Source organism: Carcharodon carcharias, chromosome 1, assembly GCF_017639515.1.
Source record: "Carcharodon carcharias isolate sCarCar2 chromosome 1, sCarCar2.pri, whole genome shotgun sequence".
Classification (NCBI taxonomy): domain Eukaryota; kingdom Metazoa; phylum Chordata; class Chondrichthyes; order Lamniformes; family Lamnidae; genus Carcharodon; species Carcharodon carcharias.
This window is the reverse complement of record NC_054467.1, coordinates 89,398,788-89,426,515: the sequence shown is the minus strand read 5'-3', so window position 1 is coordinate 89,426,515 and position 27,728 is coordinate 89,398,788. Positions and strand designations below refer to the sequence as shown.

At 45.1% G+C, this 27,728-nt stretch overlaps 1 protein-coding gene across 3 annotated transcripts in view; it reads left to right on the top strand.

Moving 5' to 3' along the window:
- LOC121281865 overlaps nucleotides 1-27,728 on the top strand; it is an 86,831-nt gene that overhangs the window by 24,065 nt on the left and 35,038 nt on the right. For 2 of the 3 annotated variants that reach the window (XM_041194959.1, XM_041194951.1), the window contains exons 3-5: nucleotides 20,500-20,597; nucleotides 23,101-23,205; nucleotides 27,402-27,515. In XM_041194959.1, coding sequence (XP_041050893.1) covers nucleotides 20,500-20,597; nucleotides 23,101-23,205; nucleotides 27,402-27,515 — 317 coding nt within the window. The remainder of the gene's footprint in view (nucleotides 1-20,499; nucleotides 20,598-23,100; nucleotides 23,206-27,401; nucleotides 27,516-27,728) is intronic. The other variant, XM_041194969.1, reaches the window with a different exon arrangement.

The following is a 27,728-nucleotide window of genomic DNA, read 5'->3' as shown; positions in this document are numbered from 1 at the left end:
CCTCCCCCACAGCCTGGAAGAGGAAGCAGCAGCATTGGCTGGGCTTGAGGTTTCAATGCTGCTCCTGGTCCAGGGAAGGAAAGAAAAGGGAAGAGCCCTACCATTGGAAAATGTCACACTGATGGCTCGAAGCCCTTCACCTAAACCTTGTGTTACTGAGTGATGAGAGACAGGCAAACTGTACCTATTTCCTCTTACCACTTGTAAGTAGATGGTGATTTGAAGTACTTGAAAGCATGTGGTGGCATGGTTCCCCAATCTATTGGTTTGCATGATCCAATTCACTAATAATCCGTAGCAAACCCACATTATGATTAACTCAAGAGGTTAGTTTATTCCACATTCAAACAAACCTGGGAGAAGTGTGTTCACAACTTCCCAATCCAAATGCGCACATACACGTAAAGGGGAGGATAGAAAAAAGGAGTTTTACGGTTCAAGAACCATAGAAATGAACATCAGCTCACGTGTTTTCCAAAGTCTGAGAAGTTAAAGTCCAGAGGGAGTTACCTTTGGGGCGGGGTTCAGTTCCTATGAGTTTCTGGTTAGAGATAACAAGACGTAAATCCTTGAAAAGCACAATACTGCAGAATGATGGGCTTTCTGTGCTTAGACTGCTTGGCAGGCATTAATCAGAGATTTTTAAAATCAAGCAGGCTTTGTGGAGTTGAGAGGTGGTAACCGACTGCTTACTGAGTCAGTTTACTGGAGCCTTGTCTAGTTAATGTTGAAACAGCAGTCTGAGGATTTCCCAGTTCTCAACGACATATAGAGATTTTAAAATGGTCACGAGTCATGTGACCTTTCTCCAAATTGACTTCAAAAGGGATGTTTATCCAATGTATGGAACTGGCTTTGAGTTCAGGACTGATAACGTCCCAGTCCTTAGTTGTTGAAAGAGTTAACATCCATATTGAAGGGTCTGGTGTCGGGAAGCCATTGCCTAGGCAGACCCACTGACACCACTAGCAAGGTCAGCTTATTAGATGCAAATAAAACGGGCCTGAATAGTCCCAGGTATGAAATGAATTTGCTAACAGCTACGTAGACATAGCAAGTTCTGATGTGCGGGTCTCCTGGCCTTTTATGATTTCAGGGGGTCTATACAGTGAGGTGTGAGATTCTAGAAGCTGAGAAAAGAACGTTTTTGTTTTTGTAATTTTGGTGGGTAGCTCCAAGAAAAAGGGCCAATCCTGTAGACATGTGACTTATAGCAGCCATCTTGTTTGGTTCAGCAGAAAGTCCATTTTGGAAAAAAAAGCAATAAGGACAAAGCTTTGAGCATATGGCGTTGTATTTCTTTTCATGTCATAAGAGCCCAACACTTGGTGCAGGGGGATTGCACTGAGTTGGCATTCACAAGTAGTCTTTGAATGAATAATGAATTGAGGAATATGAAAAGTTAAGGATTTTTTGGCCAAAGGTTGGGGGTCAATTTTTACATGACATCAACTATTGCTCGAGTTTATATGGTACCTCTAACTTGTGCTGATAAAGTAATCTTCAGCATCTATGCCTAACTAAAAATTAAGTTCAGGGTTTAAAAATTTCTGATTTAGAGTCCAATTTTATGTATAATAAGACTAATTTCAACCAAACTTATTCTTTTTTAATTTTCCTGATTTGGGATTAAACATAACTAGATATTGGAATTTACGCATTTGGATATATACTTGGAAAGGAAAGAATTGCAGGGTTATGAGGAAAGAGCAGGGGACTTGGACCAATAGATTTTTCAATAATTTGGCACTGGTACAACGTACTAAATGACCTGTATGATTTAATAATTCTGTGACTTCTGTAATATGAATTTTTATGGAAAGAGAAACAGCCATTAAGCTCAAACAAAGCTATTGCTTTTTTCACCCCTACTTATTTAATATTCACCATATCATTTAATCTCTAATCAATTCACAAAAAAACATGCAATTGCCACTTGAATCTCTATATGGTCCATTTCATTGATCTCCCTGGTAACTTATTTTGCAACTCTTATTACTTTTTGATTAAAAAGAAAGTTTCACTTGACTTCCCTTCCTGCTAATTTGTATTTGGATGCCTTGTTATAGTAAACAATTTTGTCAATTTATTTAGTAATCTTGAGATCCAATTAAATCACCTCAATGTTTCTGCTGCTCCAATAAAAACAAATCCAACTTCAAAACACCTATTCTCCATATGTTTCCTTGTTGTCATTTTTGTTAAAGTGATTTAAGCTCCTTCAGGTGGCAACCAATAATAACATCCATTCTCTTATTCTCACCGCACTCCATCTTAAATACTTCTTGGTTCTTGAAACCAAGGCAACACATACTTTGATGTCATAATCGAAGAAGGATTTTGGAAAGACCTACATTGCATAATTGTATAATTACTATTGTTATAAAACAGCGGGTGGAATTGTCCCAGATTTGCAGTAAGTGTGGTAGCTGCGGGAAAAACGATGTTTTACCCGTGGGCCACAATGGTAGGTTTTCACGCCGTATCACCCTAAACCTGCCACATTATTTATGCATTCCCAGATACACGCTGTTTCAGCGGTGGGTGGGCTCCGATTCACCTGCCATGCCATCACCTCGCCGCTTCAGCACACCAGGCACCTCATTTAAAGTACAGCCGTGCTCAGTGCTTCCAGCCCAGGACTGCGGCAAAGAAAACATGGCCCCGAAAGACAAGAATACTGCAGCTCTTAAGCATCCTTTGGAGGCCATGGAGGCCCACTGCGATGTCCTCTACCCCCACTCTGGCCTCAGGAGGGGCAGTGACATTACCTCTCTGGCTTGGTAGGCAATGGCAGTAGTGATCAGCACCAATGCTGCACAGAAGAGGTTGGCCATCCAATGCGGATAGAGGATAAATGATCTCATCCATGCAGCCAGGGTATAGCAACCATCTCAGTACTCTAAACTCACCCACTCAAGCCCATCACACACTCACTGGCATCTCACACACTGTCAGCTCAAGGGACATCACTACCCATTCTCACACACGACCTCACATGTCCATCTGGCCACATCTCCTCTAGAGGTTGCCTCCTCAGGCATCACCATCTTGAGGTCACTTGCACAGATCAACATGTATTCCCACACACACCCTGGGTTACCCTCCTTTCCCAGTACAGCCCTTACCCTGCAGCCTCTTCCTTTTCCTGAGGTCACTTCTCCACCTTTCCCAAGAAAGCCCTAATCCTGAAGCCAATGCAAAGCCGCCTACATATGGCTGACCTGGTAGGTAGAGACCCGCCCATGCGCCCCCCCCCTAAAAGTGATGTGGTGCTGTCAGTGAAGCCTGGCGCTGATGATTGCGAGTGCTGACCAAAGCAAGGTAGGCAAACAAACCTTGAAGTCTCGAGCGAAGTGCCGCCCACCAAGTGCATGTCACTTATGTGCTGTTGTGAAACACGTCAGAGTGTTTTCCCATCAACGTGGGCAGACGAACCAGTGTGAGGGGGGTGGGGTATAAATTCAGTGGGGAGGCCTAATAACAATATGCTGATGTATTACAATGAGGTTCCTGACATCTGACATCAGCCATGAGCGGGCTGAGCAGACGATGGCGAACTGGTTTCACACCGCCGTGAAACCGATCGCGCCATATTGTCCGCTCACATCACCGAACACGCCGGCGGGCATGGAAAATCCCGGCCAGTATTTCCTCTGGCCCACCATGGACAACACAGGGGATCTGCGGGAACATTAGAGACAACAAGGGTCTCATAATGGATCCATACAGTGTCCCACTCTTCGGGTGGAATCATCCCAGATTTGCGCTAAGTGCGGTAGCAGGAGTGTAAAATGACGTTTTACCCGCCGGCCGCAATGGAGGCTTTTCATGCCGCATCATCACAAACCGGCTGCGTTAATTATGCATTCCAAGGAAACAAGCTGTTTCCATGGCAGGTGGGCTCTCTTTCGCTCACCACACCATCACCTCGCTGGTTCATCGTGCCAGGCGCCATATTTAAACTCCTACCGCGTGCACACCTCTCAGTGCTCCCAGCCCATGACTGCTGCACAGAAGACATGGTCCTAATAGGCAAGAAGACTGCCACCCCCCTAGTTTAGTGACACGTCCCTTGAGTGCCTTTTGAATGCCGTGGAGGCCTGCCATGAAGTCCTCTATCCTTGCTGTGGCCGCAGGATGAGCAGCTGCATCACCAATCCAGCATGGGAGGCAGTGGCAGCGGTGGTCAGCACCAACGCCCTGCAAAAGAGGACAACCAGCCAGTGCCATTACAGGATGAATAGTCTCATCAATTCTGCCAGGGTAAGTTGCTCTTCCCATCATTCTCAACTCACACATTCCTGAACCCATCTCACATCCACAGGGATCTCACACCTCAAGGAACAACACTGCTAACTCTCACACACACCCTCATATCCCCATCAGGCTCATATCCTCTGGAGCTCGCGTCCTCATCCCATCCATGTCTCCGTTCACCACACAAACATTCCACGCAATGACATGTATCCTACTCACACTCTCTCCATCTGTTTCCATGCAGGACAAGCCTACTCATATCAGCAGGGAGAAGTCCCAGTTCGAGGGTGGAATGGCCCACATTAGGCCCCTCACTCACTTTGAGGAGTGTGCCATTGCGCTGACTGGTGAGGTTGGTGGTGAATATCCACCTGAGGATCTTGCACCACATCATCCCTCTCTCAACACAACCTTGAGTGCTCTCTCTCCTAATTCTGACTCTGCTGCTATGCACTAATTATCTCTACTTTGGTTCACAGGGAGCTCTGCCAAGTGACCGACACCCTTAGCCAGCCAGCCCCTCATCTCCATCCACACCCTCACCTCCAGCCAAGAGGACTCCTCCTCCATTGAAGAGCTGGAGAGTCAGCAGAGGAATTGGGAACATTGCGCAGAACTGTTGGAAACCCTCAATAGAGTGGCACACGAGTGGGAGGAGCGCACCCGCCTGCTCTCTGATGAAGTGGTGCCACATGTGCGAGTTTGGAGGTTTCATGGGGAGGATGGCAGATGCTATGGAGACCCTGGTCCAGCAGAATGCAGAGATGTGTGCAGACCTACACTCCATTCACGGGAGCCATGTGTAAGTTCCTGCAGTGGCAACGTGAAAGGGAAACAGGGCACCTTGACGTCCTTCCAAGTGCTCCTTCCCCTCCAGGAGTCAGGCCGGGGCCCTCAGTCACTCAAAGGGAGGAGGAGCGGCAGCTGGATACCCCTGAGTCATCCACTCAGGAATCTCAGAGGCTGTCTGCTCCCTCCAAGTTCCCTTTGCCTGTGGGCCCCTCAACCTCGTCCTGTGTCACTGCAGAGAGAGCAGCTGGCCCATGAATGATTCTGGAGGGAGAAGTGTGTGTGTGTGGTAGGGCCTTTCAGAGCCTTGTGCAAGCACTCTCCCACACACGCGGATCCTTCACGTTTCACGCTCATCTCAATGTCCTGAGCATTTTCAATGCTGCTTGTTGGGGTGCACTTTCAGTTGTCCATCAGAACTGACCTGCATCTCTGCCCACCCACTGATCACACTCCCATGCAGCACCTGGTCTCGCCCACCACGACTCTCGTTTCACTTTTGATTTTGACAGCATGGTGCTAATTTGGTTTTACTTTCACTCCCCCATCCTTTACCCTCACCCAGTCACCCATTTCCTTTCCACCATCACAGTTGACCCCCCCACCCGGGATTACCTTTCACCTCCCCTCTGTGACCTACCAGCCACAACCCTTTTCCTGCAGGGATGTCCAGGTGAATGTGCATGTTTCCTTCTTTCCTAAAAATCCCTCCCCCATCCACATTCACCTCCTCAACCTCCTCCTTCCAACCCTCAGGGTCTGTGTCTGCCTCCGATCCCTACTAACCACCCTCATCATCCCTTGCACCGCTACTGTCGAACCCTCACCCTCCCATCCTACCGCCTCACTCTGCCCTCGGTCATCCTTGCAATTCTCTCATACCATGCCCAGCCTCAGTTTGCTCCTCAGGAGGCAGACATGGGCCCATCAGACCCCTTCCTTACACATTCACCTGGACAACCCCCTTCCCCCAACCACCCTGAACCACTACCGCTCTCCCCGCTTTATCCCTTCCCCTTCCTGAATCCCTCAGACCCTTACTTCCTCCGCCACCCTTAGTCCTTACCCCCTCCAGCCTTACCACTTCCTCCAGCCTCATTTCTTCCTCCAGCTTTACTCCTTCCCCCTTCCTGACTTCTTCCTCCACTCTTAGTGCTTCCTCCACCCTCACTCCCACCCTCTCTGCATTCCTTCCTTCCCCCAGACTCCCTCCCCTCTCTGGACTCCTTCCTTCCCCCTGGATTCCCTCAACACCTTCCTCCCCCAGCAGTTCCTCCCCTCTTCACAATCCTTCCTCCTCCACCTGGACTCGCTCCACTCTGCGCAATACTTCCCCCCTCTGAACTCCCTCTGCTCTCCAAACTTCTTCCCTTACACCTTTCAGCCCCCATGCACCTACCTCCCCAGTTGCCATCATCTTTCTGATTAGAGATCCTCGCCCTGTACTCTCTTCCCATTCCCAACCTCACCACTCGCCCCCCCCCACCCGGTACCTCTTCCTCTCCCAGTTGATCCTAGACCTTCCTCTCTCACCCCTGTTGACTTTCCACTTTCCATGAGCTGCTTCGCAGCGGAGCCACGTTTATGAGAATCCACCCAGCATGCCATGGACGTTCCTCCAATGTGCCGTTGCTGTCAGACACTAGCATCTCCTGCTCCTCAGATGTCCGCAATATGAGCAAGGCCCTGGCTGTAAGTCCTGACTTCTGCACATCACACTTGTCAAGACATGTTCTGCACTGGCGTGTTTTCCCGCTGTTATGGGCGGATGATCCAGCAGGAGGGGGATGATTCCGGTGAGCTGGCCTTATAATGATATGCAGATGTATTACAATGAGGTTCCTGGTGCTCGATGGCGGGGAACACAGCCTGTTATCAATGGGCAATGAGTGGATGATTGCAAATTGGTTTCAAAATGCCGTGAAACCAATTTCTGGCCTTCTCACTATATTGTCTGCTCACGTCACCAAACACGCCTGACGCCAGCGGGCACAGAAAATTCTGTGCATAATCTCATTACAACTTAAAATTTATGATACTGTTTTCTGCTTTTAAGACAGTTTACTGTGCAGTGCCAAACCTTAATTTCTATTCTAAGACTTCTTACTTTAGCCATTTAGCCACATTTACACGTAAAATCAATTTTATCACCCTTAAACAGTTAAACTAGGTCTGTGTGGAGCTGGTCCAAATTTACAAATACAATAGGCAAGTATAGTACTCAACCTCCACTCTGTACAGTTCTTCACTTTATACAGCATCAGATTTTTGTTTAGAAAGTAGAGGTTTGCCTAATGTGTGGCTTGCCATATAGGCTAATATACACTAAGTGCCACTTTTGACAATCTGTCTGAAGATCCAAGTGTATAATTAACTGCAACTTTCTGTTCAGCATGTTAGTAGCGAATTTGAAGTTATTATAAGATAACCTTTCTTTCCTGAATCCAATATATCTGTTTTCCAGTTTTCCCGTTAGGTCCCTCAGAATCACAGAATTGTTGCAGTGCAGAAGGAAGCCATTCAGCCCATCATGTCTGCACCAGCTCTCCAAATGAGCTATTCACCTAGTACCATTCTCCCACCTTCCCCCCCAACCACCCCTCTGCCCCTCCCCCACCCACCCAACATAACCCCATAACCCTGCGTACATGCTCCCTAATTCCTTTTTGAATCGAACGTGCCTCCATCACACTCTCATGATGCGCATTCCAAATATTAACCACTCGCTGCATGAAAAAGTTTTTCATCATGTCGCTTTTGATTCTTTTACCAATTACTTTATATCTGGGCCCTCTCATTCTCGATCCTTTGACGGTTAGGAATAGTTACGCCCTATCTAACCGCGTTCTATCTGCCTCTCACAATTTTGAATACCTCTATCAAATTTCCTCTCAGTCTTCTTTTCTCCAAGGAAAATAGTCCTAACTCCTCCAATCTATCTCCATAACTGAAGTTCCTCATCCCTGGAACCATTTGCATAAATCTTTTTTCAATATCATTTCAAAAACTTCAACAACAGCACATAGTAAACTTGTTGATCTATAACTTCTAGTTACCTCTCAACCCTTTTTTAATAATGGTATTAGATTAACTACTTTGAAATCTTCATGGATCTCCCCTAAATTTATAAAGATGTCACTTAAAACTTTACTATTGTAATTTTTCAGTTCCTGTGAGAATTTCAAATATAAATTACCTGGACAAGATATGTTGCCTGTTTTAAGAGCATTTAATCTTTTTTCGCAACGGTATTCCTTTTAATTTGCTTATCATTTAACTATTGTTTATGGAAATTTAATAGTTTAGGTGGTGAACTTTTGTTCCCGTTCCTGGGTAGAAATGGGAATGAAGTTACTGTTTAATAATGTCATGGTAACTCAAAGAATACAACAAACTTGTCTTTTAAATTTTACCAATGCCGTCTTTAACAGCAAATAACTTGATCACATGGTTTCATCGACATTTTTGTGACTGCCAAATAAATGTTTTTTTCAGCCTGAGGTCAGCAGGTAGATGTGGCAATCATTTTCAATGGGCAGAGCTTTTCCCTTGGCAGGCGGGCTCAGTGGGGGCAGGTGGGGTTGGTTGGGAAGCCGACTGTCACCCGTGATTAGCATTGGGCCGCAATTTCATGCTGGCAGGCCAATTAAAGCTTGCCCAGCGTGAAACGCGAGCGGCTGCGCTGAGTGCTGCCTGTGCGAGGGTGGGGAGGAGGGCAGGCAGGGCCGAGCAAGATCTTCGCCCATCACGCGAGTGAGCATTTCATAATCTCCCTGAAGCACGGAGCTGCCTCAGTGAGATGAAGAGATATGAAAAAAATAATTTTAAAAATTTGTAATGAAACATGCCCTCTCATGTGACTCTGTCATGTTATTAATGAAAGATTGAAGTTTTTATTTTATTGTTATTTGCTTTTGGAAACCTCATCCTGCCTATGGATGAGGCTTCCAAAAAAGTGCAAAGGCCACTTGGCTTTTTCGCCTGCCCGCCAACTGTTAGGTTGGACGGGCAGCGAAAAGTTTAATTTGATTGATAACTTAATGGCCTTTAACAGGCCTTTTAATTGTTGGTGGGTATGCTGCCAGCTCCAGTGTGCACCCGCCAACCAAACTATTATGCGATTGCACATTGACGTTGGCACGCTTGGCCAACATCGACACATGTCATTTCACGCTCGAGCGGGTTGGTCGCGCACCCACCCATTGAGCAAAAATTTCTGCCCAATGTCAATTTGCAGAGTGGATGATCCACCCATTTTGGAACCCACCCAGATTTCAAACCATTGGCTTCAATGGGTGGCTTCTGCAATGGAGGGGACTTTCTCTGTCGGGTGAATGCTTGAACAGTAAAGTTGAAGATGTGGTTATGAACTTGACCCTCTTCTGCTATGCACCACCCACAGTGTGATGAAGTGCAAGCTGAACTCTGAACTTTTATTGTTAAACAACTAAAAATAATTCAGGAGTCACCCTTAAGGCCTGGAATTTTTCTGGTTGTTAAATTTAACAACTAACCCTCAAATTTTGCTTAAAAAAGTAAATAGAGGGAAGCATATCCCCAATCATTTCCAACGATAGAAAAGTGATAGCTCATTTCGTTAGTTCTTTTCTAAACTTAAAATATAATAGGCTGTTTGAGGTCAGGAGGCAGAATTGCATTTACATGTTTGAATGTAAAAAAACCTTGCTTTCTTAGTAGCTGCAAGTGTGAATGACTGATCTGAGCTACAGGCAATCTTTGTCCAGGTAGCTGTTTATTCCCAGTTACATTGATAAAGTCCTTAGCCCCAAGCTACCCAAAATTCATTTGTATTTAGTTCTGACTCATCATGTATGTAGTTTCTTTCTATATTATATTTAATAATAATTAAATCTTTAAATTTGTCTTCTCCATAGATTAAGAATTAATACTAAGATTTGTTTATTCAAAGATTGCCATTTGCCTAATTTCATGGCCTAAGTCTTCCTGCCTCCAAAACACAGAGATGGGACAAATGTCAGGAGATGCATGACAGGACCCTGCAGAAGATCTGATGTGTGGACATATGTAGGAATTGCTCAGGAAGTTTAAAGTTCTCCTGGGTTGATTCCCTGCTGCCTGGGACCCTTTGCGAATGTCTCCAACTCTGAGCACAGGTCAGAGATCCGCAGGACTTATCTGTGCATTTACTCTGAAAATATTACACCATTTAATATGGTCTGATAGCTGGGTAACTCCACAACTGAGCCCCCCACATCCCCACACTGCCACAATCACATCCCCGCTGACTACCCCCACATGACCAGCTGACTACCTCCTTGGTCGTCAAGCTAGCCCCCTGACCTGATTACTCCCACCACTATCTGACTACCTCCCAACCACCCGACTACTCCCCAACCACCTGACTACCCCTCTCCCACCCCGACCCGACTGCCTCCCAGACCCCGACCACCCCCACCACTACCTGATTATCCCCTTAACCACCAGACTACTGACCTGACCCAACCCGACTAGCTCCCCCCTCCACCGATCACTTCATGCTGACACGATCACCCAGACTACCCACCCTCCCCCCAACAACCCAATTACCTCTCAACTCAACTACCCCTGGCTACCCAACAACACCCCATAACCACCTGACTAACCCAACTGGGCTACCCCCAAACCCTCTACCACACCATCCCTCCAACACCCCCCCCCCCCACCCCGACCACCCACATACCCACTCACTCACCTACCCACCTCACACAACACATCCACGTACCCACCTCATTAGCCTCCCAACTTCATGCACCTCCCGACCTCATCCACCTCCCACCTCACCCACTCACCCACCTAGACATCTCACCCAACAGCTCCACCTACCCACCTAATCCACCTGCCCAGCTTATCCACCTACCCACCTCATCCATCTACCCACCTCACCAACCTCCTGACCTCATCCACCTACCCATTTTACCCACCAACTCATTCAGCCATCCATTAACCCACACTCAGGACTAGACCTTTAAGCTTACCTGAATATGGCAGTTAGTGCCCCAACTTTACTCTACTCACTGGAATTAGACAGAAGATGCTGCGCTGCCTATTTTTGGGATTGGAAGGTGGGAAGATGCCAGTAAAAATGGGCAGTAGCATTGGGTTGGTGAAACCTTCACGGGCAGCAGCAATGCGCCCAAGCATCTAGGCCCGTGTTTTTATTCCCTGTTGTGATTTCCGTATTATTGTCAATTATATTTGTATTAATTTATTTAAACTTTACTTATACATCATATTGTCTTTATAAACAAGTAAGCTTTCAGCTGCTATTTTAGATGATATTTTTGCTTTCCAGATATCTGTAAGGTTTAGCTATTTCATTATCTTCTTTATTTAATAATAGTTTATTCATTTGGATTCATTTGGGAAGCCACTGTTATGGGTAGCATTGAGCTTTCACAGCAATTGTTGCTCAAACTTTTATCAGAAACATGTGTTCAGGTGAGGAGATGCATTTTGTCTGGGATTTTTTGAATGATTTGGAGAATGTAATGAAAGGCTGGGCTTCAAACTGGAGTCTTCTTTCTAGTTCCAGCAAAAACATTGTGAAGAGTTATTGAAAATAATGGTGACCTTTTGTCTGGAAATTTAGAAGAGACCAGAGGAGATGCTGGATAGAAATTTGTTGCCATCTCGCCTACCTTCACTTTCTGGAGGTACAGTCCAGCACCGGTGTACTATTGCTTCTTTAGCTGGTGCACACAGGTACACCTGCTACAAAAACCCAAAGACCTTGGATATACTTTATTATGATATCTGCCAGCTGAATGGCGCAATGCCAGTATATCAAATCTGGTCAACATATTTAAATGGCCACTCACCAAGTTGCAGCTGAGGTGTCATCACTGTGCTGCATTGCTGCAGCTATTTTGAGATATTTGTTGCACCCAGCGAGGGAGGAAAGGTTAATATCTTACACTAGTATGGAGGCATTTCTTGCAAGAAATTTAGGTCTGCAACCTAACCAGGATAACAAAAGGGAGAGAGAAGCTCTGCAAGAATGGAGGATAAGGAGAGCTCCCTATAGAACATAAGAATATAAGAAATAAGAACAGGAGTAGACCATTTGGCACCTTGAGCCTGCTCCGCCATTCAATAAGATCATTGCTGATCATCTTGTGTTTTGATTTTCACATTCCCATCTAACCCCGATAACCTTTGATTTCCTGGCCTAACAAGAATCTATCTACCTCTACCTTAAAAATATTTAATGACCCTGCCTCCACCACCTTCTGAAGCGGAGAATTCCAAGTTGCACAACCCTCTGAGAGAAAAAATTTCTCCTCATCTCTGTCCGAAAAGGGCAACCTCCAATTTTAAAACCCTAGTTCTGGACTCACCCACAGCAGGAAAGATCCTTTTGACGTCCACCTTGTCAAGGCCATTCAGGGTCTTATATACTTCAATCAAATCACCCCTCGCTCTTCTAAACTCCAGTGAAAACAAGCCCAGCCTGTCCAACCTTTCCTCATAAGAAACCCACTCATTCCAGGTATCAATCTAGCAAACCTCCTTTGAACCGTCTCTAATGCATTTGCATTCTTCCTTAAATAAGGAGACCAAAACTGCACACAGTATTCAAGGTGCAGTCTCACCAATTCCCTGCATAACTGCAGTATAACATCCTTACTTTTATGTCCAATCCATCTCGTAATATAGGATAACATTCCATTAGCCTTCTTAATTACCTGTTGTACCTGCATACTAACTTTCTGTGATTTATGTACTAGATCCCTCTGCATCTCAAAATTATGCAGCTGTTCTCCTTTTAAGTAATACTCTGCTTTTTTATTCTTCCTGCCAAAGTGAACAACTTCACATTTTCCCACACTAAACTCCATTTGCCAGATCCTTGCCCACTCACTCAACTTATCTGTAGGCTAGGGCCCTAGCCACAAAGGGTTTTCTGGGAGCATCACTCCTACTTAGCCAGGAGGCAGGAACAGTGCCTCAGGAGGTTACTGTTCACTAAGAGTGAAGTTACAGAGTTATACCATATTCTTCACAACAACCTGGAGCCTCAAAGCAGGGCAGGGATGTCCTCCCAGTGGCCATGAAAGTTACTGTTCTGCTCACATTCAATGCCACAGAACTTTCAAGACAGGAATGGGAGACTGTAACATTTCGCAGTTTGCCATCCATAGATGCATCAGGAGGGTCAAAGAGGCACTGTACACAAGGAGTGGGGACTTCATCCTTTAGTCTCTGAGGAGGAAACAACAGAGTCAAAGGTCTCCAATAGGCTTCCAGAAAGAAGAGGAGGAGGAGGCCACATCCGTCCCATGCAACTGCATAGAGCAACAGGGATTGTATTGTGAGCCATCAGAGCATGAATGCTGACATCTTGAGAGACGGTAGCAGGTTTGTTCTCCACAGAAGCACTTCCGCTGCACTGGGGCAAGGGGTGGTCCTCAGCAATCCTAGTAAATCTGCTGGAGCACAGATTGTTGGACAGATTGTGAGAGCCTGCAAGCCCCTTTGGGCACTAGTATGTGCAACCATGATGACAGCAGTCTGAGCCAAGATCCCATGACCTCGATTTGAGCTCCCACTATGGCAGTGAGACTTCGAGAGGCTCTGCCTGTGCTGCAGTGGAAGCTGAGACAGCAGATACTCCATCATGGGTCTGTCTGGCAGCGCTGCATGGAGGTCCCACCATTTCCATTGGGGAAAGGATAGGGTCCAAACTCTGAATGATGCCCTCTGCCATCTTGTAAACGGATTCCTTTATGCTCTTTACCAGTGATTGGAGCTCTCTGGCAGGGCTGCCAGTGCACTAGTGTGCACGTTCATCAGCATTCTCCTATCATCTTCCCCAAAGAGGTCTTCATCCAAGTCTCCTGTAGCAGAACCAGGGTATGACTTTAGCCTCCTTGGAGTTCACACACGTGTTATCCTTTCCCCCCGCCCAGCTGTAGTTTACTCATGCCCGGTCACTCACCACATTCTAAACCCTACAAGCCTCTAAAGTTCACATGGTGCCTTTACCTGGTGCTGCAAGTGTTAATGATGGTATCTCCTCTTCACTCTCATGGGCTTGCTCTTCCTCATGGTTTTAAGAAGGTTGGTTCTTGGCTTGCTCAAAGCGCTAAAATATAAGTGGAGGATTGGGGTGAGGGAATGGGTTGGTGGGGAGGAAAACAGGAGTGCCACAGTCACACCATTTGCAGCTTCCATTTCATGGGACCTTTCAGGATGAGGGTGAGGAGTGAGTGGAGAAGGTGGATAAGGCAGTAACGCACCATCAGCCTCTATGCCCTCAGCAGTGCCAGCTGCCATTTGCTCTATGGCATCTGTTCCAATTATTCATTGCACCATCTCCTTGTTGGCACTGAGGGAATGCTGGCATGTTGATCCTCAGCTGGTCCTCTGGCTTTCCCTCCTGATGTGGGTCACCTTCTCCAGCGAGATAGAGGAGAATGCCAGTGACTGTGGAGTGATGTGCCTGCCGTAGCTGAATAGATTTGTATTAGTGTGGCCTGTGTGCAGTTAACGTGATTGGAAGGTGTGTGTGGGCTGGCATAAGAATGTTAGGCACATGTTCTGAGTGCCAGAATGTGTTGCTGGGAGAGTGATGAAGGTGTACATGCAATAAGCAGTGAGAGAGGTGTGTGATGTGCTGAGTCTGAAATGAGATGCATTCATTCATCTTCATGAATGAGGTAGTCAAACTTTTTTTCTCCATTGCTGTCATGTCCTCAAAGTGACAATCTGAGCGTTAATAGCACTCGCCACCTGTTCCCATTCTGCCTTGAAGGCATTCCGCTGCCAGAAACATAATAGCTGGAATTTTCCAGGTCCTTTGGGGACAGGCTGGGTGCTTGGAAGTCTGGCATAATAGTGATGGAGGTCTCAGGTCTGTGGTGGTGTGGCTGGGGAGAGATGACTTGCTGTCGCCAAACAATATTGCCAGTGGCGGGAAAGGTGGCAGTTCGGATACCCACCAGAAGGCCAATTGAGCCACTTCCTGCCTCTATGGGCACTTTGCCCATGTTGGGAAGCCCCAGTGCTGCCTGGAGAGTTTGTGCCCTTGCAGTGGTTCTAGTGCGGGTGGGGGTGGGGGAGGCAGAGGCTGGGTGGAGTGGCTTTCTTTATGGGCGTTCCATGGCCTAAGGAGGGCCCCCAGTGGGAATGCACCCTAATGGCAAAGGCATTGGCAGCACTCAGCAGCCCTGTTCTTCCACACACCCTGGTCAGCAAGGCCTGGCCCCACCATTCCCCAACTCTGCTTAGCCCTCTTTGAGGGTATCCAGCCGGTAAGGTGTCCTCTCCCTGGAGCTGCAGACATTGCAATGGCCCCTGCTAGCGGTAATGCTGCTGAGGGCCAGCAGCTCTTAGGGCCAGTTTTAAGTGACAGTTGCTGACAAAATGCAGCCCGGATTAGTGGTCTTGGTAAAAGATAGGGATAGGTGTAGCTTTAACCGTGCATTATTTCTCATCAAATTACATTTGATTTATTGGCAAAATGCTGTTCTTGGATTCTAATCAGGCAAATTAAAAAAAGTCTGATTGGTTCTGATTATAGACCTAAATGAAAAGACACTCCAGATGGCTTGATCTTTTTTTCCATTCCTACATTCTTAAGACAGTCTGTCTTTTAAAAATTATAATGTTAACTCTGTTGCTTGATTATAGAGCAAAAAATGGGATTCAAGTGGGGTCAGCTTTCTATGGCCCCCACAGGGCTAGGGTCTGCCAGGTGTGAGCAGGGAGATACATGAGAGCTATAATCAGTAGAAGAGTCCCCTTGTTCCTTTGTACTGGATCAATCAATAGAGCTTTATGAACTTTTTAGGCAAGGCAAAGAGTCTTTTATGAGACAGCTAACACAGAAATACCACGTGAAAGTGAAGGTTAAATTACAGGATGACAAGTGAAGGTTGATATCTGTAAAAACTCATTGAGTTAGAAAGGCCATCTACTTCAAAAGAGTACAATAGCACCATGCTGCTTATAAATTAAGTTTGCGAGACATTATAGAGGCATGGTAGCTACACTCCCTTTTACATGCAACTGCAGTTGAAGCATAAACTGAATTCTTTGAAGGTATATACATATTTCTTTTCTTGTATTAAAAGTTTAATTCATTTTTTGATCAATGCTTCATCCCATTTTTATTTATTTTCTCACACGTATTTATACTTACATGGTTGAATGTGTGGGCTCTGTGTGATGGAGTGCCGATTGACTACCATCATGCAGTATGATACTACAGGTAAAATAAATTCACAATATGATTTATTTAACCAATGCCAACAGCTTCCACTTTATGTAATTGATCCAAGAATTAAATAATAGATAACACTCATGTTTAAGTTTGAGCTTTCTCCCAACAATTTTATTTTGGGAAAGAAGCGCTTTCTACAAGCAGACAGTATAACGCATTGGAGAACATTTAGTTCCCTCCAAAAAGCAGTAACTACCACACTGTTACATTCTGGGTAAAATCACTAGATTTTAAATTTGACATGATTGCATGGTAGCAGATAAATACAAGAAGCTAGTCATACAATACTCAGCATGCAAGGCACAACTTCCTCTCGACCAAGAGAATAAAATCTAAAATCAATGTAGAAGATTTACTTTCTGTGATAAAAGCAAAATACTGCAAATGCTGGAAATCTGAAACAAAAACAAAAATAGCTGGAAAACTCTGCAGGTCTGACAGCATCTGTGGAGAGGAATACAGTTAACATTTCGAGTCCGTATGACTCTTCATCAGAACTAAGGAAATATAGAAATGAGGTGAAATGTAAGCTGGTTGAGGGGGATGGGACAGGTAGAGCTGGATGGAGAGCCAGTGATAGGTGGAGGCAGAGAAGAGATTGCCAAAGATGTCATCGACAAAAGAACAAAGGGGTGTTGACAGTGGTGATATTAGCTAAGGATTATGCTAATGGTGGCATTAAGGATAGAAAGCAGGATGAGTGAGTGACAGATAGCCCTAGAGGGGGTGGGGTGAGGGGAAGGGATCAAAATAGGCTAAAAGGTGGAGATAAAATAATAGATGGAAAGACATTTAAAAATAATAGAAATAGGTGGGAAAAGAAAAATATATTTTAAAAATTTAAATTATTGGATAAAGGGGGATTGGAAAGGGTGTGGGGTGGAGGAGAGAGTTCATGATCTGAAGTTGTTGAACTCAGTATTCAGTCCGGAAGGCTGTAGAGTGCCTAGTCGGAAGATGAGGTGCTGTTCCTCCAGTTTGCGTTGAGCTTCACTGGAACATTGCAGCAGACCAAGGACGGACATGTGGGCATGAGACCAGGATGGTGTGTTGAAATGGCAAGTGACAGGGAGGTCTGGGTCATGCTTGCGGACAGACCGAAGGTCTTCCGCCAAGTGGTCACCCAGTCTGCGCTTGGTCTCTCCAATGTAGAGGAAACCACATTGAGGGCAGCGAATGCTAAATTGAGGGAAGTGCAAGTGAAATGCTGCTTCACTTGAAAGGAGTGATAGGACCCTTAGACGGTGAGGAGAGGGGAAGTAAAGGGGCAGGTGTTGCACTTTCTGCGGTTGCATGGGAAGGTGCCGTGGGAGGGGGTTGAGGTGTAGGGAGTGATGGATGAGTGGACCAGGGTGTCCCAGGGGGAATGATCCCTGCGGAATGCTGCGGGGGTGCGGAGGGGTGGGGGGGGCTGACGGGAAGATGTGTTTGGCGGTGGCATCATGCTGGAGTTGGCGGAAATGGCGGAGGATGATCCTTTGAATGTGGAGGCTGGTGGGATGATAAGTGAGGACAAGGGGGACCCTATCATCATTCTGGGAGGGAGAGGAAGGTGTGAGGGTGGATGCGCGGGAGATGGGCTGGACACGGTTGAGGGCCCTGTCAACCACCGTGGGTGGAAAACCTCAGTTAAGGAAGAAGGAAGACTTGTCAGAAGCACTGTTTTGGAAAGTGGCATCACCAGAACAGATGCAATGGAGGCGAAGGAACAGAGAGAATGGGATATAGTCCTTACAGGAAACGGGGTGTGAGGAGCTGTAGTCAAGGTATCTGTGGGAGTCGGTAAGCTTGTAATGAAAATTGGTGGACAATCTATCGCCAGAAATTGAGACAGAGAGATCAAGGAAGGGAAGGGAAGTTTCAGTGATGCACCATGTGAAAATGATGGAGGGGTGGAAATTGGAAGCAACTTGATAAATTTGTCCAGGTCTTTCTGTGATACCTGGTTATTTCTCTTATGTAATCAAGGCAGTATGTAGCAGGGAACTGGGGATCTCAACTATAAGCATATCTTTACTTTGATGATCAAACAGATAATGAAGAGATTGACTGCTGCCAAGACTTAAATAAATGGGTGTGAACACTAGCTTCCTAACCATCTGATAGAACAATCACTTTTGATGCCTGACATCAGCTGAAATCATGTATTGTCTCAGCATCACATCTCTGCCATTGCTTTGAAATAAATAAATAAAAGCAAAAAAATCTGTGGATGCTGAACATCTAAATAAAAACACAAACTGTTGGAAGCACTCAGCAGGTCAGGCAGCATGTTCATGTTTCAGGTTCACGATCTGAAACTTTGAGCAGAATTTAATACTCTCCCAGGTGTGGGATGGGAGGCAGTGGCGCTGAGGGTGGGAGGGGGGGCTGCTCGCGTAATAGAACAGGAAGACTTGGGTGGCAAGCCCATCACCTTCCTGACTCCACTCGATTAAGTCTGGGGCCTGAGGTGTCGAGAACAGCTTTCCTGTCCAAAGGCCAGTTGAGGCCCTTCAGTGGCCACTTAAGGGCTTCATCCCACCACTCCTGGTTGAATACTAGTGGCAGGCAGGCCCATGCCATCTGTACAAATTGCCAGGTAAATCCTGGTGGACAGGCCTGTGGCCTGGTTTTCCCTCCTTCTCGGGTACCTTGCCTCTAATGGAGGGACCTCCAGCGGCAAAAGATGGACCCGGGGGAAGACAGCCCCCTTTGCTTTTACACCGATCTCCCCTTCCCAACCTCACCTCCTTGACTGGCCTCAGAGATCCCAGGTACTGCTGGTAGTGGGGAATTGCTGGCCTCTGATTGGCTGTCAGCTCAGGAGATGAGACATCCACCCTCCATGAGAAATTCCTGTGGGAAATGCCCCTTGCAGGGTATAGGAACTCTAGCAGCATCAGCAGACTGCCTGATTGGGTCTTAATCCTGATTGGGCTCCCTCAGTTGTCCACAGGAGGTTTGCCACAAGCTCTCCAGTTGGTGGATGGGCCCACCATCACGTCGATTAAATTCAATCCATTAACTTATTTATCTCTTCACAGATTCTGACTGGCCACTGATTGTGTCCAGCATTTTCTGTATTTAAAAAACAACATGCCTGACTCATCTTAGAGCTATGTTCCTATAGCTGTTCCAACCGTTAGAGTTTCTCTGCACTTTCCAACAATTCCTATATCTGACTATTAGTTAACTTTACTTTACATATCAAATATCCTGTTTCCTTCAAATGACCAAAAATCTGATCACTATCTATAATCAAGCTACTGCATCTTGATGATCTACACAGCAAAGAATCTGCCTACAACTTGCAGAGAACTGGGTTTCTATAATAATGTCTAAAAGGGCAAAACCTCTCCTTTATCTAGGGCAGGATTTTCCCGTCGGTGAGTGGGGGGGCACGGGGCCCGTTCACCGACGCGTAAAATGACGCGTGGCGACGTCGGGTGGAACTCCTGACATCACCGGGCCTCATTTAAATTTTCAGGTCGGCGGGGGCTCAGCAGAGTCAGCTGTGCACCCACTGACCTGTCAATGGCCCATTGACAGAGTCATTTAAATAAAGGACCTGCCTGTCCAACCTTAAGGTTGGCAGGCAGGCCCGGTGCCCCAGCGGGTATTAGAAAAAGCATGAAACCTCACCCATGGGCGGGATGAAGTTTCGTGTAGGTTTTAAAAAATTTAATTAAATTATTAAAAAAGTTATGCTCATGTCCCAACTCATATGACAGTGTCACATGAGGGGTCATGTCAGGGATTCTTTTTCTATTTTTAATAATTTGTACATTTGAGACGATCTCCCTGAGGCAGCACTTAGCCTCAGAGAAATGAGTGCGTTTTTCATGTGCATGCGCGAAAGAGCGCACTCTCGGGTTTAGGGATTCCACCCCCCGCCTGCACAAGGAGCACATATCACTTCTGTGTGGACATCATGCTGGGCGGGCCTTAATTGGCCCACCGACGTAAAATGGCGGCATGGCCCCAATTGGGGGCATCGATCGGAGGCGCACGCACTTCAACTTCCCTCCCCCAACAGGGGGAAAATCCTGCCCCTAGAGATCTTTGGCCATATAAAAATATAACAGATGACTCCTAAAGTGTCACAGCTACCGCACTGTCTTTTAGATCATGAATTGTGCATAATTGATTTTTTTTCTCTATAGCAAGTCACATTTCTTTCAAAGAACCTAAATATGCTTTTCTTTTATGTTGCTGTCCATTAGAACCCATTCAACAGTTTGACAAGCAACTTAACAGTGAAGTGGACAAAGTGGAAGGAAACACAAACTTAAAATCCAAACTAGAGGAACTGTATAAGAAGGTAATTTCCACAAACCATTTAGGATACATGTCATTGGTTAGGCTACTATTAGAATACCTCCTGCTCTCATCCTAGCAGTCACCTGGGAAGTGCCCCATAGTCCCGTTCTTGTCGACATATACCCTCTTAGCCACATCACCTGTACATATGCATGGGAGCACCTACCATGAATAAACCTAAATTCGACAACCACCAATTTGCTGTCTGAATACTTATTCAACATTAAGTTGTGAGTGAATCAGAACTTTTTAAAACATAAAATCAGTTAAACTGAACCCATTTTGCCAAGCTTTTCCCAGATCGTCCTATGAAATTCTGCTGGATTTTTGGGAGAGCCACAGCCCATATTTTTCAGCTCCTGCTAAAAGCATGGCACCAATTCTTCTTTTATTCCTGCCCAACATTGACTTTGCCTCTTTGAGGCTGCTTGAGACAGTTACTGTGTTAAAGATGCTGTTTAGATGCTATTGGATTTTCATCAGGAGTAAAACACCCACCATCCCATCTGCTTTCCAGCCCCTACTATACCCAGTTTTGGACTGGCTAAAAGTTGTGACTGTCTTGTTGTCCAGTATTCTCTTTCTTACTAGTAAGCATGTGGTTTAACAGAGACTAACGCTGTAAAAATGAAGCATTGTGTACAATGGAGTAGTTTGGTGTAGGCCTGCACCTGTATATTTTCATCCATTGAAATCCCATAAGGGCATAAGAATGTAAGAAATAGGAGAGGGGTAGCACATTTGGCCACTCAAACCTGCTCTGCCATTCAATAAGATCATACCTGTAACCCTCGACTCCATTGTAGATTCAAACTCAGTCAGGCCATTATAAGAAAATGCAAAATGGAACAGAGGCAATACTCTACATTAAGAATGATAAATCAATTCAAAGCATTCATGACAGCTGGCTTTGGTGCCATCGGCAGAGATCAGAAAGCAAGTTACCAGCCAGTCCTTGTGATTGAACTGAAAAAAAAGTAAAGTTAATTAATGGTTGGGTTGTCATTCATCTGTACAATTAAAATGTTCAGTAAACTAATTTTACTCTCTTCACTCAAGTACCCACTGAGATTTGCTACAGTTGCTTCTCAGAGACACAGAGTGCTGGAAACCCAAAAGTCATTCCCCAGATTCCTGTTGTTAGTCTCCCTGCATGATCATGTTCTTAGATGTGTTAAATTCAACAATAGAAAAATAGAAAGGAGAAATAAAGGAGGAGGATGAAGAAATAGTAAGAGAAAGTGCAGATACACAAGGTACCGAGAAAGAAAAGATACATAGCTAGAGAGGGAAAAGGCTAATTAAGAAACAAGAGGTAGGTAGAGAATTGAGACATGAATAAAAGATTCCGGATGTGAGAGGGAAAGTGAGTTTGAGAATACTGTATTTACACCATAAAGCCACAGGCTGAAGCAGTGCCACAATATAAACTGCAAGCATTTAATACTGTAGAAACTATTTAATTTATGTTAAAGGAGGTTTCTATAGCAGCTGGTCCCACCTTAACATTTCTTTTGAATCCTTATCTCATGACTGCATAACAGATTATGCATGCCTGGGGAAGGACTGGTCAGGCAAGTAAGGGACAATACAATAAAATGTATCAATGGCTGCAGGGACAGGTTGAGCCATTCGGTTCTTGACAACAAGAAAATCTTGGCAGCTTCTGGTGCCAAACCTACAATCTATTTAATTTTGTGTCAGGGGCTTGTGGTGACAATTTCTTTGTTCTGGTGATGGCAACCATGCCTCATTTACAGTCACCATTCTCCAAGAAGAAATCCATTGTGTAAAGCGCTTTGAAACATTTTATTGTGAAGTGGGAGTGGGGAGGGCGGGGATGGTGGAGAGTGTTGATATCAACAGGAATAATGCTACCTTGAACTTCATCAGGTTAGAATTGTAGGAATATAAGTACTTCTCTACAAACACAAATAACATAACAGGTGAAACATCATTTTATCTGTACTAATATAAAAGACAAGCTGGATGGTCAAAGTTCATCCTCTACATCCTAGTAGTTGCATGATAATGATAATGGAGTTGTTGTTGATTATTGATGCCAATCAATCTCTAATAATTGGTCTAAAATAGGTCCATACAAATTCTTATGAAACTAATGGCTGTCAAGCGCCTGAGAACACTGACTATAGCATGCATTGCATGTACTGCAGTCAGTTATGAGCAAATTTTAGAAACGGGGCCTCAAGCGGCATTAAAGCTCCATCTGCATATGAACAGGGCCTAATGCCTGTTTCAAGTGTGAGTCAATATAGGATCCTTTGCTAATATGGTGGACAGTGTGCTTCCAGTGCAGAATGTGGGTATGCATACTGCTTAGGTACCAATTTATGATTGTAAATGGCTGCAGCACCGGCAGATTTTTAGTCCAGTGTATCTTTTGTATTCACACCTTGCCCATGTAGTTTACACACTTATTTACACTACTGTCTTCCATAATTACAAACTTTTCTCCTAACGATTGCAGTGCCTTTCTTTTACAGTCCAAGGAAATTAGACCCCTCGTTCCACAAAGCAAAACTTTGATTAATGGAGACCCAACTGAAGTACGTGTGTATAATTTACAGGAAATACAGCCTCTGGATAAGGTGTGTATGACAAAACAAAAACTACTTATCAGTACTGGCCTAATACAGCATGAAAATGGAAAACAACACCGTAATTATTAGTTGAAAGAGGATAGGCGTTTTCACATTTCAAAACCCTTTTTGTACTGAATTCCACTGATTTGTATACTTTGTTGTTCAGGTAAATGGTTTAATGCTATGCCTATTTGACAACATTGCCTCCAGGGCTGCTGAGGCGTGGTTCACAGAGTGGATGTCCAGGGGCCCTTTGAAGGGAAAGCATAACAGGCTAATTATCTGAATGACTGCCCTTGCCACAAATTTTCTTTTAGAATTCTAATATTGCTGGCTAATTTGACACTCGCTGACATCAGGAAGCTTCACTGCCTCACTTCCAGAAACTTAAAGTCATAATGAAAACTTTTAAGAAATATTCATGAGCTGGTTTCTACAAAGAACAGTTGTTTCAGTGTTACACCCACTGTTCTGATAAATCTTTCCTCGAGCCTTACAACATTGGAGATGATTTTGCAACATAGATATGCTATGTTACCTATTACCTAATTCTATTATACAGTTGAGGTTAAAGTTAGTTAATAGAAATCATGTTATCTTTGAAAATATCATTATATATTATGAAAGTCTGGAATGGGACTGGAGGCAGAGATGTCAGGTGCACTTAAACAGAGAGATAGTCAAAACAAAATGAGCTGCATCTTTATTCTACAAGGTTTTAATCAGGCTTCATCTTCAAATAGTTCCACAGAATCTTTTATATCCACCTGAAAAAACAGATGTAATTTTGGTTCATCCTCTCACCCGAAAGACGACAGCCCCTATCTTTACAGACGTTGGATTGCCAAGCAGGGAGTGAGAAGCTCTGGACAGATGGCTTTCCCCAACTGCTGTGGTGCTTGCTTTTTTTCAACAGGATCCTTGCCCAGAAGCCAGTCTGATTGACAGACTTTGCTCCCTGTTGGGCAGAGAATACTGCAGCAAAGACCACAGCTGTTGGGATAGACATCACAAGATTTGGAGATTGGTTTGGAGGGTTGCAGGATGATTGCAGAAGGCAAGGGACAGATCCAGGCAGAGGTAGAGGGTCAAGAGGAGCCTGTCCATGATCATAGGGTGAGCTAATATAATGATTGTGGGGGCAATTCCCAATTTTGGGTGGGGGTGGGGGTGGTGGTGAGGTGGAGGGGGGTAGTAGTGTGATCACAGGGAAGTTCACAGGTTTGCTTGTTGGTCCAGGTGGAAGCACTCCTCCTCCTCCTGGGGTACAAGCAGTGGTGGGAACTCCCTTGGGCTGCTGAGTTTCCCAGCCAGTGGCAAAGCTGAAAGAGAGATAAGATATAACATCTGAGGGATGCAGCCTCACTAAAAAATCTAAAAGAACAACCTACATCCTGGGCGTGGTTTGTTGCCCAACCCCATCCAGCCTCAGTTAAAACTGGAGCTGGCCGAACTTGAGGCCAGTTGGGCGTGGGTTTGGGTTTGAGATTTTTAAAATTTTCACATCCACCTGAGCCAAGCCCACCATTTTCTCAAGGTTAGAGTTCCCCTCAGTACCTCTGACAATGTAACACTTTCACAGTATTGCACTGAAGTGTTAGCTGGGATTCTGTGCTCAACTACTTTAATGGAGCTCAAACCCACAATCTTATGATTCAAAGAAAAGGGTGCTACATAATAAGGGAGGCACTTTCAGCTTGATGTAGGTGGAAAATTAACCGTACCCACCCATTATACACCCTGCCTAAGTATACTTTCAATTGAGAGTGAAATGTCTTTTAAAACCCGCCAGCGGAGTTTGAGGCAATTTGATGAGATGCCATATCTAACCGAATGCTCATGAGATCCAGAATTAATTTGTAAATTGTATTATAATTTGTCCCCACCCAACCCCGAGCCAGTACAGCAGTTTAGTTTACTCATATTGTTAATATTGAAGTCCAAGTGAAACAAGCAAATATACTTGTTCAGCAACTCCCTTTATGGTTTGGGACAGAGAAAGTTACCAAAAATTGGCCTGGTCTATGAAGTGATATCGTACAAAGGAATTTGAATTTACAGGAATAATCGGCAAAGAATTGCATGGCACCCATTTGTTGGCAGAGGTTTCTGATCTGTGACTTGCTGTTCCCATTCCTATTGAAGCAAACTATGTGCTGCCTCCTCATTTCGATGATTTCAGCATGAAACCCAGCAAGGCTGCTTGGTTGAATCCTCAATAGGAGGCCTAACAGCATATAAGGCTTGCAAATGTTCCAGCTAGCCTCCATCTCTTAAAGACAGTCTGTCCCTCTTAAAGGAAAGCTGTACAGGAAGCAGCTGCTGACTGTCAGTGCTAAAACAAGGAAAATGGAGCAGCAGGGCAGTAAGTGGGCTTCACAGTTCATGGATGCAGCTCTGGAGGCTTTAGTCATGGAGGTGGTTAGGAGGAAAGTGTGGTCATGTTTTCACAGGAGGCAAGGAGGCCCTCAAGGAATGCCCTCTGAAGGGAATGGAAGCAGGTGGCCAGGTCTTGCTCAAAGGATCTGGACACAGCGCCACAAGACGTTCACTGACCTCACATGGGTGGTTAAAGCCACTGAAAGCATCTGCACACCACATCTCCTATCAAGCCGCACCACCAATCTCTCACACTGATCGCTACACCACACCCCAATCACTCACACATCAGCAATCTCTAGCACTCAGGACTCACAAAATACAACAGAGCAATAGAGAATTGGTAGGGGGCAGCTATACCTTCACTCACTCCGCGTCATGAGGCAGTCTGTTTATATAATTTAATGGGGAGAATTTCTAGCTCGGTGGATAGACACGTGTTCAACTTAACCGAGCATAAAATGACGCACGACAATGTTGGGCGAGCATCCTGACGTCATCATGCGCACGCGCAGTATTTCGGTCGGCTGGTGTGTGCTGGAGTCGGAGTCGACAATTAAAAGGCCTATTAAGGCCATTAAAAAGTTAATTGAAAGAAATTTTTCACTGCCTGTCCAACCTTATGGTTAGTGGGCAGGTGAAAAGGCCAAGCGACCTTTGCACTTTTTAGGAAAGCTCGTCCACAGGTGAAATCACAGTCTGGCCCCAATTGCAGGTGATGGTTGGCTTTCCAAGCCCACCATACGAGGGAAAAATCCTCCCTGATGAATGTTGGATAAAGATGTTATTGACAAAGTTTTTGTGGATGGTAGCCCTTGTGGTTCGTGTACCTCTGCCCATTGATATGGCAGCTCCCAGAGGCACATGCATGCAGACAAAGGCTCCCTGCACCATCGGGAATCCCACTGTCCTGGCAAATCCACATACCCATCACCCTGCTTCTCTCTGCTCATGGAGAAAACAATGCATTCAACTCCCTTGGCATTGACTGCCCATGTCACCTCACAAGTGCAGGGATGGGATATATTAGGAATGTAGCCCACCCCTACTTGGAAAGATTTGGATGCAGTGATCTTTCTGGCACTGACAGTGCTGACATCACTATGATGTGAGCATGGGCTGAAAGTGGTGGCACAGTTCTGTGATCTCCTACTCATTGTAGCTGAGTCGCCTCAAGCATTGTTCCTTGTCAGGTAGAGGGAGAGGAAGTGGTCTTGAAGAACCCATGGCAGGCAGGGCCTTCTGCGGAGAGCCCTTTTCCTTCTCTCTCTTCATTGAGTTTCCTCTCTCTGCTGCTTTTTCTCCTTTTTCAGGACTAGATACCCTCAAACATAGCCCCCATACCTTATGCAGAATTGGGTCATGAAATCCTGTTGCCTCTCTATATGTAGCAGCTCTTCAAAACACCTCCAAATGCAAATCACTGTACTTCTACTAATTTTGCCTAAAATGCCTCACCTACAAATTGGTGAACTGTCCTTTAAATAATACCAGTTGAGGGGTGGGAGGGTGGGGGAAGGGCACTCATGCTCACAGGGGTTCAGTCTACATGTATAGACTACATTCATGAAACCAGAGTCAAATCAGCCAGAGTGGCTGTTTGATGTTATGATTGGACCCCTTCTGACGCTTCCAGTGTACGTACAGCAGGCCCAGTATCGGCAGCCCTATGGGACCCAATTGCACATCCATTGGGCTTATTTCACCACATATTATAGAGGAATCTCATAACCAATAGATATTTCCACAGCAGTAATCACCTACTTTGTGAAATTAGAATTCCTTTCATTTTTATTTGCCTCTATTTTTCAACCCATATATAGAAGATTAACATCATGCAGGATAGCATCATCCATATCAGAGAAAATCTGAATTTACTTCAGGCTAAATGTGAAGAGTTAAACGAAAATGTGAAGGACAAGCCAATGGGTAACCAGGTAACAAATTCATATATTTTTTGTGCTGCATAATTTCATTACCTTTAGTTGATAGGACAGTTAGAGGCATTTTAAGTTCTACAACACCCAGTTTGATTCTCAAGGCTGTAGACTTAAAATTTAGTAAAACATTATACACATTATAATCAGCAAATAAAATTCTAAATAATGTAGTAGCCTAGTCTTAGAAAGAGCGATTTCACTTAACATTGC